Source organism: Onychostoma macrolepis, chromosome 04, assembly GCF_012432095.1.
Source record: "Onychostoma macrolepis isolate SWU-2019 chromosome 04, ASM1243209v1, whole genome shotgun sequence".
NCBI lineage: Eukaryota > Metazoa > Chordata > Actinopteri > Cypriniformes > Cyprinidae > Onychostoma > Onychostoma macrolepis.
Window position 1 is genome coordinate 23,224,630 of NC_081158.1, and position 20,563 is coordinate 23,245,192.

At 37.9% G+C, this 20,563-nt stretch overlaps 1 protein-coding gene across 1 annotated transcript; it reads left to right on the forward strand.

Moving 5' to 3' along the window:
- Nucleotides 1-1,179: 1,179 nt before the first annotated feature.
- Nucleotides 1,180-20,261, forward strand: cradd (CASP2 and RIPK1 domain containing adaptor with death domain). The gene is made up of 2 exons (XM_058773906.1): nucleotides 1,180-1,710; nucleotides 18,355-20,261. Exons 1-2 carry the CDS (start codon nucleotides 1,398-1,400, stop codon nucleotides 18,648-18,650), a joined length of 609 nt encoding a protein of 202 aa, XP_058629889.1. The 5' UTR covers nucleotides 1,180-1,397; the 3' UTR covers nucleotides 18,651-20,261.
- Nucleotides 20,262-20,563: the final 302 nt, after the last annotated feature.

A 20,563-nucleotide genomic window follows, 5' to 3' on the forward strand; every position in this document is an offset into this window, starting at 1 on the left:
CAGAAAGATAAAACATTAGATTAAATGGATAAGATTAATAACTAAAAATTGAAAATGTTTGAAACATGTAGTGACTGTACAGTACAGTTTTACACAAATATCCGGTAAATTCGGCCCGGTAGATGCTTCCAATTTAGTTTGAAGTCCTTAAGCCTCAAAAATAATGGATTCTCTGAAGGGAAAATCCCTTATAACAGATTTTAAAAGGCTTAGTGTAAAGCATGCTTGTTGATAAAGCAGGCCTTATGTATGGTTGTAAAAAGAGCCATATAAATGTAATGAATTGAACATATAGGGCATTATTCGTGAGGACCCGGGGTTCAGCACTGCAAAAGGCAATGATGGTATGGACCCTCAGGATTATACAAATAATACCAAAGGGGATTTACATAGCTACATCCAACTTCTTGCAGCTCATAAATGCCATGATATTTAAATAATCCGCTCTTCCTGGAACAACTGTTGCTCTACAAAATCATAACCAGTGTTTGAAAGACTAAAGCCACTTTAAGGGCAAAAGAAAGCTTAACGTTTCAAACAAGTGGTTTAACCGAACGTCATGAGGACAAGAAAATATACACAGAACTTTCCTAATCAGGGGACAATGTCAGCAATAGGCAGCTTTACACAATGTTTTTGTAAGAGTCATCACAGGACAAACTGGAAAGACAAGAGCATCACTCAATAATATCACTTGCTCTACATCATGTGAAAAGAAGAGAGAGAAAGAGAGACAGAAGAAAGGATTGTAATTATAATCCTTCACAAACATTTACTGTGGTTGCTGAGTTGCTCTAGGTTTGTTACCACAATATATGTCTTTGAAAGTAAAGACATAACACATTCTAAAGATTTATAAAATGTGTTGCATTAATAATACAGAACGCTTGTTAATATTTGAATGTATTAGCCTAACTAGAAAATCCAGTTTTATATTCTGGATGGGTGTCTCTGTGTCTGAATAAAAGGGATAAATACAGCTGTATTATGTTATGTAGGTTATAATACAATTTCTCGGAGTATTTTTATTTATTCTGCACAATGATTAGTATAAATTACCCAATTTATTTACACACATTACACAAATGCGGGAACAACAATGATGGCAAAAATTAGTTCCTCCTGCTCCACGTTTCCAGCCGGTAGAAAACAAATGCGACATTACGCGGAAAAGTATGTATTACACCCAACAGCGCAAACTTATGATATGTATGTGATATATTCACAAACACCCCTTTATGTGCATTTACCAACAATTATTAATAGGTTAACGAAGGATTCGCCGACGTTTTCCCGGCTGCTGTAGTAAACTCTTCATAGTTCAGTCAGTTGTTGTGGTTAAGAACCAGGGTTTTTCACTATAGACTGTGCTTTTTACTGGGTCATCGGGTTCAAATATGGACCCAAAACACAAAGAACTGCTCCGATCTCAGCGGCTTTTTCTGGTCGAGGAGCTTTTAGTGGACGACATGATCATACAGTATTTATACCAGGAGGAGATCTTAACGGAGAGTCATTTAGAGGAGATTCAGTCTGAGTCGTCTAATAGGAAAAAAACGCTAAAGCTGCTGGATATTCTGCCCACGCGGGGTTCGCGCGCCTTCCATCACTTTATTCAGTCATTAGAGAAAGATTTTCCCTGGATCAAAGACAAATTACTGCGACTGTGTGCTGAAGACAAAGAGTCTCCTCCTCCTCTGTCCTTCACAGGTGAGTCCTGCGTGGGTGTACTTGGCTGTCGTTTGAGCCGCATCTGACATATCATCCCTTTGGGCTATCTTTAACTGGAAAAAACAATGAATAAATAATATAAACAAAAAGAAAGTAAGCACAAATGCCATAAATGTCCTCATTTGGATAGCTAAGTGTATGTACCCACAAAATGAAATGAAATTTAAATGAAAATTAAAACATGCATGAAAGTTTTGTGTGAGGTTTAGGGAATAGAAAACATCTTATAATATATCTCACTAACTAACTAACTAACTAAATTAAATCATCACAATGACTACACACACACACACACACACACACACACACACACACAAACAAACAAACTGGTTCCCATTTCCCCTGCTGAAAAAAACAATAGAACCCTGCCCAAAACACAATAGAAAATGTAATGGTTTTAATGGTTATAATGGGAATTGTATTGGTTTTAATGGAAACTATAATGGTGTCTACTGGTGTGTGATGGATTCTATTGGTGGGATGTTAAATCCTATTGGAAAAATGCCCAAAACACACTACAAAAAGGAATTTTGTAATGGTTTTACTGGAAAAAGCTAATGGTTTATAATGGTATTTTAATGGAAACCATTGGAATTTCTGTGATGGTTTCTATTGGACGTCTAATTTTTATTTTTATTATTATTTTTTTTTAGCAGGGTCCATAGGCATAATTGTTTTTATATTGTGCAAACTGTATTTTCCCTCACACAAAACTTTCTGCATTTGTAGATTTTCAGAAAAGAATAGCCTATTCTGTATAATTTATAAGCTTGTTTTAAATTTCACTGGTATTACTATACTTGTGGGGACATTTGGTCCTCATAACATAGAAAATACCAGGTACACACACACACACACACAGCGCACACAAACATGTGTGTGAACCTTATTGTTAACATAAGAGTGGGTGTGGCCATTTGTAACTTACTGTAAATGTGCAAAGCTTCCGGTGTCAGTCTTTTTTTTTGCGTTTTTCTGCAAAAAACAGTCTTGCTATTGCAAACTAGTATTTGTTATCATATTATTTTATTATCGTAATCATAAAAACATTAATTTGTAGTGAAAATTGTTTTACCATATAGTCTACTGCACTTTACTATCTTCTAGTTATTTATCTACACTTAACGAAGTCTCACATATTCACAGAAAATAGTTTACATTACTTATGTCTTGAAAAATAAGGTGGATAAGTAAACCTACACTGTTTGGACAAATGTGACCCTGGACCACAAAACCAGTCTCAAGTCGCCGGGGTATATTTGTAGCAATAGCCAAAAATACATTGTATGGGTCAAAATTGTCGATTTTTCTTTTATGACAAAAATCATTAGGATATTAAGTAAAGATCATGTTCCACGAAGATATTTTGTAAATTTCTTACCGTAAATGTATCAAAACGTAATTTTTGATTCGTAATATGCATTGCTAAGAACTTAATTTGGACAACTTTAAAGGCGATTTTCTCAATATTTAGATTTTTTTGCACCCTCAGATTCCAGATTTTCAAATGTATCTCGGCCAAATATTGTCCGATCCTAACAAACCATACATCAATGGAAAGCTTATTTATTCAGCTTTCAGATGATGTATAAATCTCAATTTCGAAAAATTTACACTTAAGACTGGTTTTGTCATCCAGGGTCACATATATCTCCAGACACTGAGTCACGCATGTCATACATGTGTGAAGAGAATAAATATATAATATAAAAATACAATTTAAAAATTTAATTTTAATATTGTTATAGTTGTATTGTATAGCTTTTAATAAAAATACTGTATATAAATAATAATATATGAATAAAATAAAAATATGAAAAATAAGCATAACATTATTCTAAGCCATTTCAAGGCACCAGCTGCACTAAAAAAGCATTTTGTTGTCAGATGCGTTTCTGTTCCCTCGTATTCCCTCCCAGTTTCATCTGATTTCACTCTCTGTCTCATAATGAGACTATTCATTTTTGAATTGAGATTATGAAAGCTAGAGGTCAAGCTATTACATCTCCTGTTTTTGACCGCAGGGTTAAATAACAAGTGCTTGAATTGCCCTTCCTCTAATTCCTAACACTAAACCCTCTATTACTAAATCTATTAGAGAACCTACAGCAAATGCATTTAAAGCATAGCAAATTTCCATATGATTTGAAAACTAATCTTTTTGCATATTTACAGTCTGTGAAATGCCTTATTTACATCTACACCAGTCTGGTTTCAGACGTTTTTAAAAACAATGATATTCTCTACGTGCACCACGTATATTTCAGCTGCTGTTTCGCTAAAAGACGGCTTATTATCTGCTTTCTGTTGTTTTTTCCGTGTGAGAACAGAACACCCACTAACAACCACTCCGCATCCCCCTTTTTAGTCAGTTAACCGAACCCCAGAACACCTTTGAAAAAACCCAACCCCTTCCCTCCTAGAAAAACAAGACGTAAAAAGAAAAACAGAAGGAGAGCGAAGTATAAAAAGAAAAAAAAAGAGCTGAAGTTGTGTTTTGAGTCTCTCAAGGCCAGGCCGGCTTGGTGTGCTGCCCTGGTTTTCCATGAAAGCTGCATTAATTCCTGGCACTAGCGCTGCGGCCCAGCACTCTCGCCGAGCATCCTCCTTTCTAGGAAAAATATAATCAAAGCCGTTTGTTGGCTGCTCTCCCTCTCCCTCCTGTCTCCAGTTACTGAGCTGAAGATTTTATTGACTTACTGTGGTTCAGATGGTAATAAATTGGGGGATGGGGTGGAGTTCAAGAGAAAGCATAAAAGAAAAGGAGGGAAAAAAGAAGCGTGCTTGCAAATTTCTTGGAAGTCGAGGACGAGCGCTACTCTGAGCAAGCATTCTTCACACTTAAGTACTCGCTTTAATTTTAAGATCTTCTTAGCTTAATAGATCGTCAGGGGTCGTTCAGGGACACAAACGGTTGTGGTGCTTTGTTCTTCCTTTCCCGCTTTTATTGTCATCCACTGCTCATATTATTAATATTCATGTCGCTGTGAATTTGGATCTTGACACCAGTGATGTCATTCTGTTGGCATGGGAACGTGTTTTTCATTCAACTCGCTTTCATTCTCCATCGTTGTGACAGACTCTGAATCTGCAGTGTCACGGACACATTAATAAATGAGATGCATGTGCTGGTTGAATTTAACAAAGCACCATCCTTATGATCTTATTACCTACTTTTAAACCGAGATCAGTCAGGTGGGGACACAATATCCTCGTTTTAAAGTCCATTTGCACACCTGCGAGTCATGCATATTTGCATGTTTATTTATGAGATGCTCGCTTTAAGGAACATTATGCAAATGGTTCCTTAAGCCTTCACTTACGGGTTCTGGGAATTATCGTACCTGATGCTGTAAGGTTTTGAATTTTAAGTTGTTTACAAAGCTAAATGTTCTGTGGCAGGCCTCTAGACAAATTTATCACAACTGGCTTCCATTATAGCAGAAGTTAGCATGCTCAGAACCCTTGGTGACTATTTGTTAGTGCAGTTGTGAGTCATTCTGGAAGCTTTATTTTCCAAATTGGCTTGTATGAGACCTTGATCAGACAAAAGGCCATGTTTTTGTAGTTGTTTTGTTCTTTACTTACCAAAGAATTGTCGAAAATGGAAATTTATTAAAACTAATGGTAACACTTTAGTATGTGGACTAATTCTCACTAACTAGTTGCTTATTAGCATGCCTATTAATATATTGGCTGTTTATTGTTACTTATAAAGCACATTCTGCAAGACCATATGCTACACTAGTTTTTCAAACTTAGTTTTCATTTAGCGTTGTTTTTGCATTCCCTATTAGAACAGAATGTCTAGGAAGTTGACAAACACTGCCCTACATGATCAGTAACATGTGTCCACCAGACTGGTGCTACCAGACCATGAAGACTATAGTATCTGTTATTTGCACAGCTGCATTTGCGTGTGTCTTATATCTTCAGGTCAATCCCTTATACGTTGTTAGTCACCCTCTGTAATACCCAGCAGCTGCCGATTCATGTCAAGAGCTTTTGCACCGTTCTGTATGTGTTTACTTTTACAGTGTATGCCAGTGTCGCCCACAAAGTCTATAAAAAAGCTTGAGAACTAAAGCAGATATCCAGCACATAATATTATGGCATACATATGGTAAAACATTCACATACAATCCTGTTTCTGTATAACAGAAGCACAGAAACTGCTGGACAATATAGTGCAACCAAAATGAAAAATCTGTCATTTCAAACCTGTATGGTGTTTTTTTCTTCTTCAGGGGACACAATTTTTATTTTTTTTGAAGAATTAAAGGTTTAGTTCACCCCAAAATTTCTGTCATTAATTACTCACCCACATGTCATTCCAAGACCTTCATTCACACAAATTAAGATATATTTGATGAAATCCGGGAGTTTCTGACAGCAACGCAACTGACACGTTCAAGGCCCAGAAAGGTAGTAAGGATATCTATAAAATAGTCCATGTGACATCAGTGGTTCAACCATAATTTTATGCAGCTATGAGAATAATTTTGTTTCAACAATTTCTTCTCTTCCATGTCAGACTTCGACGTGCATTCACGACAGTACCACAACGCACAGAGACTGACACGGAAGAGAAGAAATTGTTGAATAAAGTCATTATTTTTGACCACTGATGTCACATGGACTATTTTAATGATGTCCTTTCTGGGCCTTGAAAGTGTTAGTTGCATAGCTGCAGGGTCAGAAAGCTCTCGGATTTCGTCCAAAATATCGTAATTTGTTTTTGCAAAGATGAATGAAGGTCTTGCGGGTTTGGAACGGAATAGGCCATTGACGAGATATCTCCCGGGTCCGAATACAAGACGATCGGCATAAATGGAAGGATCAGAGAAAATTATAGATCATATATGTAGAGCATATGTATGTAGATCATGTTTTGACCATTCTGAATCTGATCAGGACGAAGTAGTCAGTGAGGGAGATGCATTTGCAGACACAGAAACATCTCTAGTTGTGTCGTGGATAGACCGATAATCTGATAACAATGTGTGCTTGCGTGATTTATATATATACATTTTGGGTGAACTATCCCTTTAAGAGATCCTGAGTTCATAGTGAGCAGGTAATAACCCCTGAATGGTTCCAACTCTTAATATACACTAACATCATTCTTAACTTTAAGGTATTTAAGTATTTTTTATGTTTTTGAAAGAAGTTTCTTATGCTCACCAAGACTGCATTTATTTGATTACAAATGTAGTAAAAACAGTAATATTGTGAAACATTATAACAGTGTAAAATAACAGTTTTCTCTTTGAATGAATTTAAGATTTTATTTATTCTTGTGATGGCAAAGCTGACTTTTCATCAGCCATTACTCTAGTGTTCAGTGTCATATTATCTTTAAGAAATCAATGTAATAATTATATGAAATACAAATATATTTTTACATGAATATAACTTTAAAAAAAGATTTATTCATGGCGTTTTATGCCTTTATTTAGATAGGACAGTATAGGTCGACAGGAAGCGAGCTAACTGAACGGATCAAGTCAGCTACATAGATAGCAAAAATTTATTATAAAAATAGTGGGTCTTTATTTTAGGAAAACATGCTTAACCGAATGCTTGACGCGTATAAAATGTATAAGCAAGGCAGTTTATAATAGCAAGCAAGATTGTTCCTAGTAACAATCACATTAGTGTCGGCTAAGCCGGACTCTTCTCCTCGTGTGACTTGTCGCCTCCCTGCCTCACCCACGGACGAACGCAGGAAGGCACTTTTAATAATTTGCTTTTGAAACAAGCCAGCACAGTGCTGTTCACTTGTTTTTGTTGGAACATCACATTGACTCTCCTCTTTCGTTCCCTCCACCCATCTCTAGTACAGTCTGATTTCCAGGAACGTTGGCTTGAGGAGAGTCTTCCTGTCAGAATGTGGAAGCGGGCTGCAGTGCTCGGCCGTTCCAGCTGGACTCTACACTCGGACTGACTCCTTGATGTGCTGCATCTGTTAGGAATATTTTGTATTGACGAACAGAGACGACACTCTCATATTGGTACAGTTTGGATCATTCGAGATCAGTTTGGTTTATCGAGATCAGATGTTGAGCGTCCACAGCCAATTTAGCCACACAAGATTGTTTTTTGTTCATGTGCCCAAAGCCAAGGCTTACACATGGGGTCTATTAAGGACAATTAATAGGTCTTAGATTTATGCTCCATTAGAACATTTTGAGCCACTTCATAACATGAAACCATCTGTCTAGGCAAATCTTTATAGTTCGACAACAGAGAGATTTTGTGTCTGCATGCATTGCTGCCATTCTGATTTATATGGAGCTGGATTAATGACTTCAACTGATTGTGTCAGTCATCTGAAAAATAACAAACCACTAAGTGTTTTTGTGCTGGCCCAGTCAGTTCAGATTTGTATTTTCCCTGCTCATATTTTTACTGAGAAATACGATGCAAAACACGATACAATTTATTTTTGCAAGCAGTTTTTTTCCAGAAAAAACATTTAAACATTTTTTTACTTTAAAAAGTTAAATAATAACCTACGTTATAAATGGCAGACATATAAGTTTACCCAAGAAGATCTATTCTTTGTGGAAGGGATACTGGGCTACGTTACCCAAAAGCATCGTAAGCCTAAATTGATCGTAGATCCACGCAGCCCTGATCACTGACAACAAAGTTGTGAGGCCAGAGCCAACCAAAAACATAATCGATTATTACTTTTTAAATTATTGTAATATTTTTAATATATAAAATAATAATAATGATATAAAATAGAATACATTCTATATAAATAAAATAAATTATTTATAAAATAGAATGTGTGTGTGTGTATTTATCTACATATATATATATATATATATATATATATATACACACACACACACACACACACACACACATTTAATTTTATATATAATTTTAATATACATGTAGTAATGTAATATTTTTGTTTTATATACATAATTATATAAATGTAAATTATATTACAATTACAATAAACAATTATTTTTATTATTGTTTTAATTATATATATATATATATATATATATATATATATATATATATATATATAAAAATGTATCATGTTTTTAATTTTAATTTAATTAATAGCTCTGGTCTGATAGTCCTTGTGTCAGTGAGTATACTTTCCACAAAGGATGTATTTTCGTGCGTAAACGTATTCATTCCATTCTTTTTTCTTTAGATGTACAAACATTAGCCACATATTTTTGACCGGACATTTCCATTGGAAAGAGGTGTAATCTTATCTTTCAGTCTGCAGTACATCCAGTAATCCAACTGGAATTCCTTCCTTAGGCAGCAGAATTGCGGTCATTAGGGATGAGATGGAACATTTAAAGTCTGATAAAAACTGAAATGTACTGAAATCACATTTGAATGTATGAAATGTACAACCTCAGAGGAAGCCAATCACATCAAACCACCAAAGTCAGGCCGTTTTAATTTTTAAAAATCAATTTTAATTATCAAAAATTTTGCTTATATTTAATTTGAAGCTAATTTGAAGTAATTTGTGGATTGTTTGCATGATCATGTTTGTTCTGTCTCATCATGATCAATCTTCAATCTTCACATGATCAGTCTTCACAAGCACCTGTATTGAGCCTGAATGTCCTCAGTGAACCCTCCTTTACTGTCTCCATCTCTCTTCAAGAGGAAACAGGAACATTAATGTCACATTGTGATGGTATCCTGCAGGTTTATGTGAGGTTAGATGTGAAATTCTCTGGCTATATTGTATATTATGGTGATTTATACGCCTGTGACTTTCCCTCTTTTTAACTTCAGATAAACAAGCCCAGTCCTGTGACATCACGCTTGTTGAAAAGCAGGGTTTATTGTGAGATTTCGTGGAATTTTCCAGAGATACGACACAGCTTGCTGTTCCCTAGAGGCTGTGTGTGGGCGGTTCACTATCACCCTGCCCAAAATTAACGAATTTACTTTTCCTAGAGAGACAGAGTGACCTGTTTTAGGAAATTCAAACTCACACACACATGCACGCTCGCTCACGTCTGTATTTTTATTGGCTTTATAAAAAAAAAAAAAAAAAAACATATTCCTAGTCCTTCAAATTTACTGCATCCTCTCACAGGGATGTTTAATTAAATATGTAAACATTTTCTGCTGTTATACACGAACTCACGGACACTTCTTATAACAAAAGCATGATGGATAGGCTATATATATTGTACATCAGAGCTACATGTGTCTCCTTACGGCCTCTTAAGACTAAGGTACTGTAACTGTCCCCTCAGATCAAGGCTTCTGCATACTTCACGTTCTTAAAGTGCACAATCTGTTCCCTCCAGCAATCTGGAGTTAAGTGTCCACATGTACGCATGGAAATTGAAGCTGGAATGCTCCATCCTATAAAAAAGAAACAATTCTCAGAAAAGTTAAGCATTTCGCCAAAACCCAGGCAATGTTCTTTGCAGAGCACCCTCTCTCTCTCTCTCTGTTTTCGTTCTTTCTTCCTACACTGTTTTTATCCTTTTAACATTTATCTAATGGATTCATTATGATTTATTAAAAATTCAAGTAAAACCCCTTTTTACTTTCCCAATTTTTTTCTTCTTTGTTTTCATCAACTTTAATTGTGATCGCTATATCCCTTTTACATTAGTTTGTCGTAAACATTACTGACTTGTGTTTTGCACTTTTTTTTTTAACCATTTTAAAAATGTCACTGAAATGCTACATTTTTCATGGGAACCTATATAGTATCAGACATTTTTGTCAGCAAAATAAAATAAACAGGGGTGATAAATATGCCTGTGAATATATAGAGTACAATGGCGAAACTGTACACAAAAACAAACACGGAATGTAATCCACAGAAGTTTCAGGAGTCACAAACAATCCATCTAAAGTATCCCTTTACTGAATTAACTAAATGAATTCATCAGAGTGGTTAATAAATCTGACTCACTTATTAAACAGCAAGATGAAATCTGTGAAATTTGTAATTTCCTTGTCAGAATTAAGCTTTTTTTGTTAATTCAGTTAATTCAGTATCATTACTAATTGTTAAATGACAATGTGTACTTAAAGATTTGTAAGATTTTGTTAGTTTATTTTATTTAAGAATGTAAATGAATTTATGTTCATATCAAAAATAATAGTATTCATATTTTATATGTTTATGTAATAATGACATTAATGTTATAATATTATTACAATATTAATATTTAAAAACATTTATTTTAATACAAAACATTAAAACAATCACTGGCCATTTTTTTGACCACTATTATGGATTGATTTTTTTCTTTCCTTGCTACCCTATTTCTATGTTCACTCCCAATGTCTTTTCTGCACTTTATCTTTATTCTCTTTGTCTCTGACTGTCTTTTTTCCACTTTTCCTTTGTGTTCCTCCACCACCGTGTGCCATTAATCAGATAAAGTATTGCCACAGACATGTTATGGCTCTGTTGGATCTTTACCAGCTCACCCCTGTTTACTAAACCAGCACTTGCTGTGTGAAATCCTCTTTGTGGTGTTTATTGCTGATGGTTGGGCCACCTCAACACACTAATCTTTGTCTCAGGGGTCTAGAAGCTTTAAAGCTGTGAAGAACTATCGCAAAGTGTCCAAATCCATGGTGGAGAATTACTGCGTTTGGTTTTTTGAGCGCTTATAACAGTGAAGAGGAATTGAATTGAATCTTTTCTGCTCCCTTAAAGCTGAAGTGGGCAATTTCTGCACCTGTTAGTGTCACCAAGTGTAACTGCAAAAATAATGACTGTTTTTAAATGTGTTTCTGAACAATCTGAAACCTTTATTGAAGATTATAGGAAAGAATGTATGAAATGCCAATGGCAAGAGTGTTAGATTCAGCTCAGAAGCTATTAAAATGTTCTGCCTTAGAGATAGAGAGTTGTTATTCTCATGGCCTGGTGTGGCCACTCCTGTCTCTTGACGACAGAAATCAATGGACGTCCTTGATTTTGTGAAGAATTTGGGAACACTCAAAACAAACTCTCAAATCGACCTTTGCTCCATTCATCCCCACTGCTCAAATAAAACACATCTCTATTCTCTTGGGACGAAAACAATGACGTGTCTTTATTGCACAGGGACAGAAATATTGGATGTTGATGTCGCCACCTAGAAATTTATTTTGAATGGTTAAATATTTTTCCTAGTCCTTCTCTTCCAATATAATTAAATGGTGTTTGCTTTTTTATGTGTATGTATCATTTTAATTTAAATTAATTTATGTTTTATATGTAAATTCTCAGTCAGTCCAGTAAATATGTTTTGACTTACTGATGCTTCATGTAGAGACATAAAAGACTTATCACTGCTTTTTGAATAAAATATTACATTTTATTCAGCAGTTTAAGCTGTTCCACTAGTGCATGGAGCATGTTTTATTCAAATAAATATGCTTGCATCATATTAGAGATGTTGTTTTTTGTCCCCTGACCCCCTCAAACTTCTGTTATTGAGGTCAGAATTACACATGCATGGCTTGTCATCTCAAGCCGTTTAGTGGTAACCTGAGTGTATTATAACAGTGAAGCATATATGAATAAAACATGCTGTACAGCATTCCCTTACATTCTTTTGCTTGCATTGTTTATTTCTTATTTTCCTGGAACTGTTTGTAACAAATTTGATAGTTCTGATTCAGCCAAAACAATTTTAAATGGCATAACAAACACAGCATATATATATATATATATATATATATATATATATATATATATATATATATATATATATATATATATACATAGTATATATATATGTATATACATAGTATATAAATATGTATGTGTGTGTGTGCGTGCGTGCGTGTGTGTCCACACACACACACACACACACACACACACAGTATTAGTGTTGGCATACTTGGACTCAGACTGCAATTATGAATGGACTTGAACACAAACTTGACATGGACTTAGACATTTTGGATTTATTTATTTTTACCAAGTACAGTCAAATCCACGTCATATCTAACATGAAGGATAAAAAAAGCAACAACATAAATTGAAGATGACGAAATATATAAATGTCTCCCACTAAAAACTCAATTGGTTAAGGACTTGGATTTAATAAGGAATACACACACACACACACACACACACACACACACACACACATACATATATATACATGCATACTAGGGCTGTCAATCGATTCAAATATTTAATCGCGATTAATCGCATGATTGTCATGAGTTAACTTGTGATTAATCGCAATTTAAATCGCACATTTTTATTTGTTCTAAATGTACCTTAAATCAATACTTTTCATGTTTTTAATACTCTAATCAACATGGGCATGGACAAATATGGATGCTTTATGTAATATATGTTTATTATTAGTGAAACCATAGTTAACAGAGCATGAAGACTAGACATGTATCAAAGATTATAGATGTTTTTCTATAGACTTGCTCATGTCTATTAGACACATGAAAAAATAAATACCAGGTTCCAATTACTTCTCTTTTGTTTGCACTGAGCAATTTATTTACACAAACCTGTTTACATTTTTGCACAACAGGGCAGCTCACTTCTTCTGAACATGCAAAATGTACATTTATTATTTATTATTAGATTTGTTAGCCTCTCTGTGCCCACATACTGTATTTTGATACAGCTGTTTTCATTGATTTATTTTATTGTTTCGGTTGTCAGACAACGGAATGAATATGAAATAGTGACTGAAACGCAACCCCTTAAGACTACATAACCAGCTCTTCCTTCCAAGATGTTAATCTGCACAAAAATCCTGATAATCAAGCCGTCGTCTGATGAAATCAAATACACATACGATAATGACAATTGCTGTGCTGTGATTTCGACTATAGCCTACTTATGTGTAAAATTAGAGAAGCATCATAATATCTGTGTTTAAATGAAAGCGCTGCTCCTTTCCGCCACTCGCTGAACAGAGAAGACGCACAGAGAGAGAGAGAGAGAGGTGTGCGCGCACTGGGAAAGCAAGACCTCGTGCTCGCACGGCAGTACCAGCGAGTTTCAGAAGTCGCTAAAGGGGTCTGCTAAGTTGGCAACACTGTGCATCTCCATTTCTCCAACTACGGGCTAGGCCACGGTTCAAACAGAAAATGTGCGCTGCGTTAATATAATTAGTGCCGTTAAAATGAATTTGCGTTAACTTTGACAGCACTAATACATACACACACACACACACACACACACACACGTGTGTGTATATAATCGCAATTAATCCTGTTACGGAATTATCAGAGCATGAGATGTTCGGATCCATCTGCAGAATTTTATTCATCATCATGGTCGAAAACAAGCATGGGTCAATAAACAGCAAATGGACATGAATGAGGCAAGACAAAGGGTATTCCTAGGGCAAGCGTGGGTCTTCGATCAGCAAATGATATCCAGAGGGCTTGACGAGAGGGGTAACCCGATAATACGAGCAATAGTCCAGGTAAGGTGCAAACGTAATCCGAAACAGCAAGGCAAAGGTTTAAGCCAAGATACACGGGCAAGAATCAGAACACAGGAAAAACAGGCAAGGCAAGACAAGACTATGATTAGACTAGGAAAACTTAGGCAGATCCATGACTAGACTAAACTAAGAAAACTTGAGCAGGCTCCGTAAAGTAGCTATCAGCTAGGGTAGCGATATATGCTTACAATACTCGGCAGTGAGAAAGAGGAAGTCCATGGCTTATGTGGAGCGCGTGATTGGCTACAGCTGTGTGCGTGTAATCAGTGCAATGGATGATGGGAAATGCTCAACTCAGGGCGGAGCCGGAGACCAGGGCAGAGCAGATGGAACAGGAGCCCACCAGGGTGGAGCAGAGGACCACCATGGCAGAGCAGACGGAGCAGAAGACCACCACGGCGGAGCAGACTGAGCACAAGACCTCCACGGCGGAGCAGAAAACCACCACGGTGGAGCAGATGGAGAAGAAGACCACCAAGGCAGAGACTGGCGTCTAGGTAAAACTGAGACACAAAAGACAGACAGAGCATATGCAGTCTCAAGGGCCGAGGCGGGGAACACAAAAAGTTCATCAATAGTTTCCCTGATGACAACTGAACGGGCAGACAGTTCTAAATCAAGCTTATTGACTGTGACTGAACAGACAGATCGTTCAAAATCAAAAGCATTGACTGAAATGGAATTGGCGGTTGGCACAAAATCAGATAAGTTAACTGGCGTCCAGAGTTCCAGAATGGCCCTTGTAGCCGCAGCAGAACAGTCAGGAAGTTCACAGACAGCCTCTGCTGCTAGGTTGAGACAGGGCAAGAGTTCATGGCCAGTGACATGACCGGGGGAAAGTTCATAAACGGCCTCCATAGCCGTAACAGGATAGGACGAGAGTTCACAGACGGCCTCCATAGCTGTGACAGGACAGGAAGTGAGTTCACAGACGGCCTCCATAACCATGACAGGACAGGATGAGGATTCGCAGACAGCTTCCGTAGCCGTGACAGGACAGGCAGAGAGTTCACAGAAGGCCTCCATAGCCGTGACAGGACAGGCAGATAGTTCACAGATGGCCTCCTTGGCCGAGACAGGATAAACAGGGAGTTCACAGACGGATACCACTGACACCTCTGGAAGTTCTACAGCAGTACCCTCAGGAAACAGGGTGAGTTCATTAACATTCTCCTTGACAGGACAGGTACAGCGTTCATCAACGTTCCTTCGACTGCGACATGACAGGCTGAAAGTGCATTGCTGGGCGCAAACACCACACAAGGAGCTGAAGCGAGCACCGCCGCCTCGGGTGGTTCTGCAGCATACACCACCACCTCTGGGTAAACTGCAGCATGCGACATTGCCTCAGGGAACGCAGCAGCAGTGCCACTGACTCGGGAGGTTCTGCAGTGTCAGCCGCCACCTCTGGAGACATCACAGTGGCCACCGCCATTTCCAGAATTTCTGTGGTGGTGTATGCAGCCCAAGCACACCAAAAAGCAAACCCCATCATGGGAAGTACTTCAGACAGGGGAATAAGTTCAGGAACCGGAGGGCTAGAGTGAGTGGGTTTGGGGATACCAGCTGCGCCTGCTGACACCAGCAGTGGATCCTCCACGCTGGATGCCAGTCTGGAATATTGACAAACTGACCTCGGAGATCTGGGTGTAAAAGACAGGAAGTGACCAGACTCTGGACGATCAGCTGAGACGTGACGTGACTCTGGACGATCAGCTGCAACGTGATGTGACTCTGAATGATCAGCTGAGATGTGACGTGACTCTGGACGATCAGCTGAGACGTGACGTGACTCTGGACAACCAGCTGAGACATGACATGACTCTGGAAGATCAACTGTGTCTTGATTGGACTCAAGAAGATTAGCGGTGACTTGACTTGCCTCATGATGATCCACTGTGACTCGACTCGACTCAGGAAGATCATCTGTGACTTGACCTGACTCAGGAAGATCAGCGGTGACTTGACATGACTTGCCTCATGATGATCCACTGTGACGACTTGACTCATGAAGATCAGCTGTGACTTGACTCAGGAAGATCAGCTGTGACTTGACTTGACTCAAGGATGGTGGCTGTGACATGACGAAGTAGTGTTGTCGCCATTTTGTGAACGGGCTCCGCTGTTGCTGCCATTATGGGAGTGCGCTCCGGTGCGGCCGCCATTTCACGAGTGAGTTTAATCACCGGAGTTGCGATCAATATGCTCGAATGTCATGGAGCCTGCGGTTGACTAAACGCCGCAGCCGCCATTATAGGCATGGGCATGACGTCACGTTCCTCCTCCACGACACCCCCGGTGAATGAGGAACCGACAGCATAGTCCAGAAACTGACTGAGTGACGAACACGGACCCTCATGTCTAAGCTTAGACTGTAGTGGTTGATTAATGCCATCACAGAAAATGTTTATCAAAACACAGTCTGGTAATTCAGAGTAGTGAGCGATGGTTAAAAATTCTCAAACATGGTTCTCTAGCGATCGTGGACCTTGTTTAAGGGCAAATAATATCAAATAATATAAAGGGTTAATCCAAGATACACGGGCAAGAATCTGAACACAGGAAAAACAGGCAAGACAATACTATGACTAGACTAGGAAAACTTAGGCAGAACTATGACTAGACTAAACTAAGAAAACTTGAGCAGGCTCCGTAAAGTAGCTATCAGCTAGAGTAGCGATATGTACTTACAATACTCGGCAGTGAGAAAGAGGAAGTCCATGGTTTATGTAGAGTGTCTGATTGGCTACAGCTGTGTGTGTGTGTAATCAGTGCAATGGATGATGGGAAATGTAGTTCAGGGTGATGTGTAATAATCTGTGTGGTGTGAGAGTCAATAGAACATCTGACATCTGGTGGCAAATGGATGGAAGTCCACGAACCGAATTTGTGACAAATCCCATCTAACATCAAAGTTTTTAAATATATTTTTATACTGCAATAATTTCACATTCAATCTTCAAATTAATATAGAAACAACATAAAGACAGTATATTTTTAATATTTGTTTAATGGCATTTTTTTATGACTGAAGGCGAGTATCACTGATAACATTACTATTGTTCACTGATTACAATTGAACGCAGTTCACTGATGTTCTACTGAAGCTGATTCATCACCTGTACTGTTTCTGTGCTCGTTTGACTATCGCCTGGCGCTGAAGTTGGAATGCACGTCTGAAAATCTCCTGTTTCATGTGGTCGTAAAGACATTCTGCATTTAAATAAATTCAATTCTGTAGTTTTTTTTGTAGTTCAAAAGAACCATTTGTTTGAATTAGACAACTCTGGTCATGCTTTATGTTAGTTGTTGTATGCAAACAAAAAGGACAACACACACAAGGAGATGTTAAAGAACCCTTAACAGAATTGAACATCACAGAAATTATCCGGTTACGAAAGATTGAACCAGTTCTGAATGCAAACAATCCCAACTGAACCTTCGCAAAGACCCGCCCCTCTTTATTACTGTTGCTATGTCTGACAAGCCATGGCGCTCTAATGCCACACATCATGTTCTCACGCAGTGAAAAATACAGCATGGAGCAAAGAGAAAACAATAAATGCCGTTTTGTGGCTTTTTAATGTGTCATGACTGATCGCTGTAGTGCAGGGGTGTCAAACTCATTTTCTGGAGGGCCGGAGCCCTGCAGAGTTTAGATGCCACCCCAATTAAACACACCTGATACAGCTAATTAAGTCATTCAGGCTTATTTGAAAACTAGATGGTTTGTGTGTTGGAGAAGGGTTGGAACAAAACTCTGCAGGGCTGTGGCCCTCCATGAACTGAGTTTGACACCCCTGCTGTAGCGCCTCGGTTCAAGTGGCAAGTGAACTGATCATTTCTTCCTCTTTACCAGTTATAGCACAAAATAAACATGAATGAACATCAGAAGGTATTTTGTTTCAACTGCGGAAATATGTCAATACACACTATTTTTCAAGTTCCAAGTCCACTGATGTTAATCTACTCTCCTGTCTGGTTTGTTTGTTGGACAAAAATGGCAGATTCGGCATTATGATTGGTCAGATCGCCTGTCAATCAAACTCCCTGTGAAGGATCAATTTCCTTACAGTATTTATTATTTGGTTTTGTCCTGTAATTATTTCAATGAGATGTGCTTGTGTAACGACTTACTGTACTTCTGAAATCATACGTTGTTTCTTGTTTTCAGTTCAGTGTGGTGTTCCTGACCACATCCTTCCGACTGTTCCAACCACGCAGCATCTGAACCGCTTGGCCGCTCTTCTCAGTTCAGAGTGGAAGTCTGTGCTGCTGGATCTGGGCCTGTCCTCTGCGGATCTGTACCGGTGCTGCGTCGACCACCCCCACGCGGTTCAGAGTCAGGTGCTCGCTGGGCTGGTGGTGTGGACGCAGAGGAACGGAAGAGAAGCCACAGTGCGGCGACTGCTCCAGAGCCTGCAGGCCACAGACATCCTGCCATCTGTCCTCCAACAGGTGTTTGTGTGACATAACAAGTCGTGTTTTTCTGAACTTCATACTGCTCTTGAGCTGTGGAAAACACATGACAGACACCGGAGGAAGACAAAACAGAGTATCCTTCTGTGACTTTTTGTATTCAGTTACAGGAATGTACTGAAACTCCATCATTCATAATGAAAAATTATGAAATTGATCATGTCATACTGTTTTTTCTATATATGCCTTTTAATATTCAAATAATTTTTCTTTAATTATGCTTCCGAAATATCTTTTGTATTGCCGTTAAATTTGTCAATTTTTGTTTGATTTGCCACAGAAATTACCCTTAATTACACCTATTTTTGTAATGCAGATATTGCCTTGCTACTGCCAGTGGTGAACTAAGTCAGATTTTTCTGTATTTGCACAATAATTTCATGTTTATTCATGAGAAAAACACTGTTTTATAATGTTTTGGTATACACTGTTTCCTGTCCCAGATAACATGTGTCCTTGATGAGGTGAGATGAGTTAAGACGCTTTATGCAATCTTTATTTGAAACTATTTACCAGCTGCTTGCTGATAATGTGATGTTCTTAGTGGGGTCATACTTTTCATTTCTCATTCATAAACAAGCTGTTCTGCCCACTGATTCCACCCAGTAATAACACTCTGAAACGCCCAGATGGGATTTATGTTCTCAGACTACCAATTCTTTTTTCATACTTTTAAAACACTTTCTATGCTTTTCATGGTAACACTTTAGTATAGGGACCAATTCTCACTATTTATTAGCATGCATATTGGCTGTTTATTAGTACTTATAAAACACGTATTCTGCATGACCGTATTCTACATCCCTAGTCCTACCCAATACCTAAATTTAACAACTACCTTATTACTAAGCAGCAAATTAGGAGTTTACTAGGGCAAAAGTGGTAGTTAATGGTTGTTAATATTTGTTGTTAAAATAAAGTGTGACCCAGTTCAGTAAGTAAAAGTTATACGTGCTCAACTGCATGTATAATAATTATATACAAGAATTGAGACATATGAAGAAAAAAAAAAGACATTTTGTATGACACATGTTTGTTGAGATACTGTCTTCAGCATAATCTCAGGCTACTATATCTGGTCTGCTCTCTTTTTTTCTCTCCATCTGTCACTTGCTGTTTTTATTCAGTGCTGTTTACTCGAAGCGTAATCAATATTTACAGATCAGGTGTTTGTTATATGACACAGGTCATTTCCTAATCTCTCACTTATTAATCAGAGAGTGTTTGTGTGTGTGTGTGTGTGTGTGTGTGTGCGTGCGTAATACATGCCATCATTCGTAAACATTTGTACGCAGTTGTCAGTTTCTCCTGTGATTACCCGCTCCCTCCGCGTTTGTTATTGTCACGTTTTTGTTTTCAGCTTTGTCTCCCAGATGCCATGTTATGAGACTTTGAATGCTTTCCTAGAATCTGAGTGTGAAAGAGCTTACGTTGATGTATAATTGACTTACCTAGTTAAATATAAATGGCCATCAACAGCCCCATTGTCCCTGAGGTGATCCAATAATGTCATGTCTAAGAAATCACAGACAACTTTTTGTGGTATTAAACTAATGGTTTGTGATGAATGTTCATCTTTTGATTAGAAACATTGATAAAGTAATCTACACACGTCCCCTGTGGCGTTTTTCTTTTCTGAATAAATGACTGTTGTCTTGCTAAATGTGCACAAACACAGAGCTATCTGACACAGGCCCTCTGTCCTGAGTTCCCTAATTCCAGGGAAGCGTTTGAAATTCAGCTTAGCGTGCGTTTTTTGTTCCGGTGTTTCTCAGAAATGTGCAGGGTATTGTAATCTCAGCCTTCAGTTGGGACGGTTGAATTCATACCCATAAAATGATGTGTGTGCGGTCCAGTGGTTCAGAAAATTCATGTGTGGTGCCAAAAAACGCATCAGCGCCCGT

Bases quoted from the DNA above. Each gene is read 5' to 3' on its own strand.
- cradd (XM_058773906.1), top strand. From the start codon at position 1,398: ATGGACCCAAAACACAAAGAACTGCTCCGATCTCAGCGGCTTTTTCTG. The intron at 1,711-18,354 runs GTGAGTCCTGCG...TCTTGTTTTCAG, and splicing joins TCCTCCTCTGTCCTTCACAG to TTCAGTGTGGTGTTCCTGAC.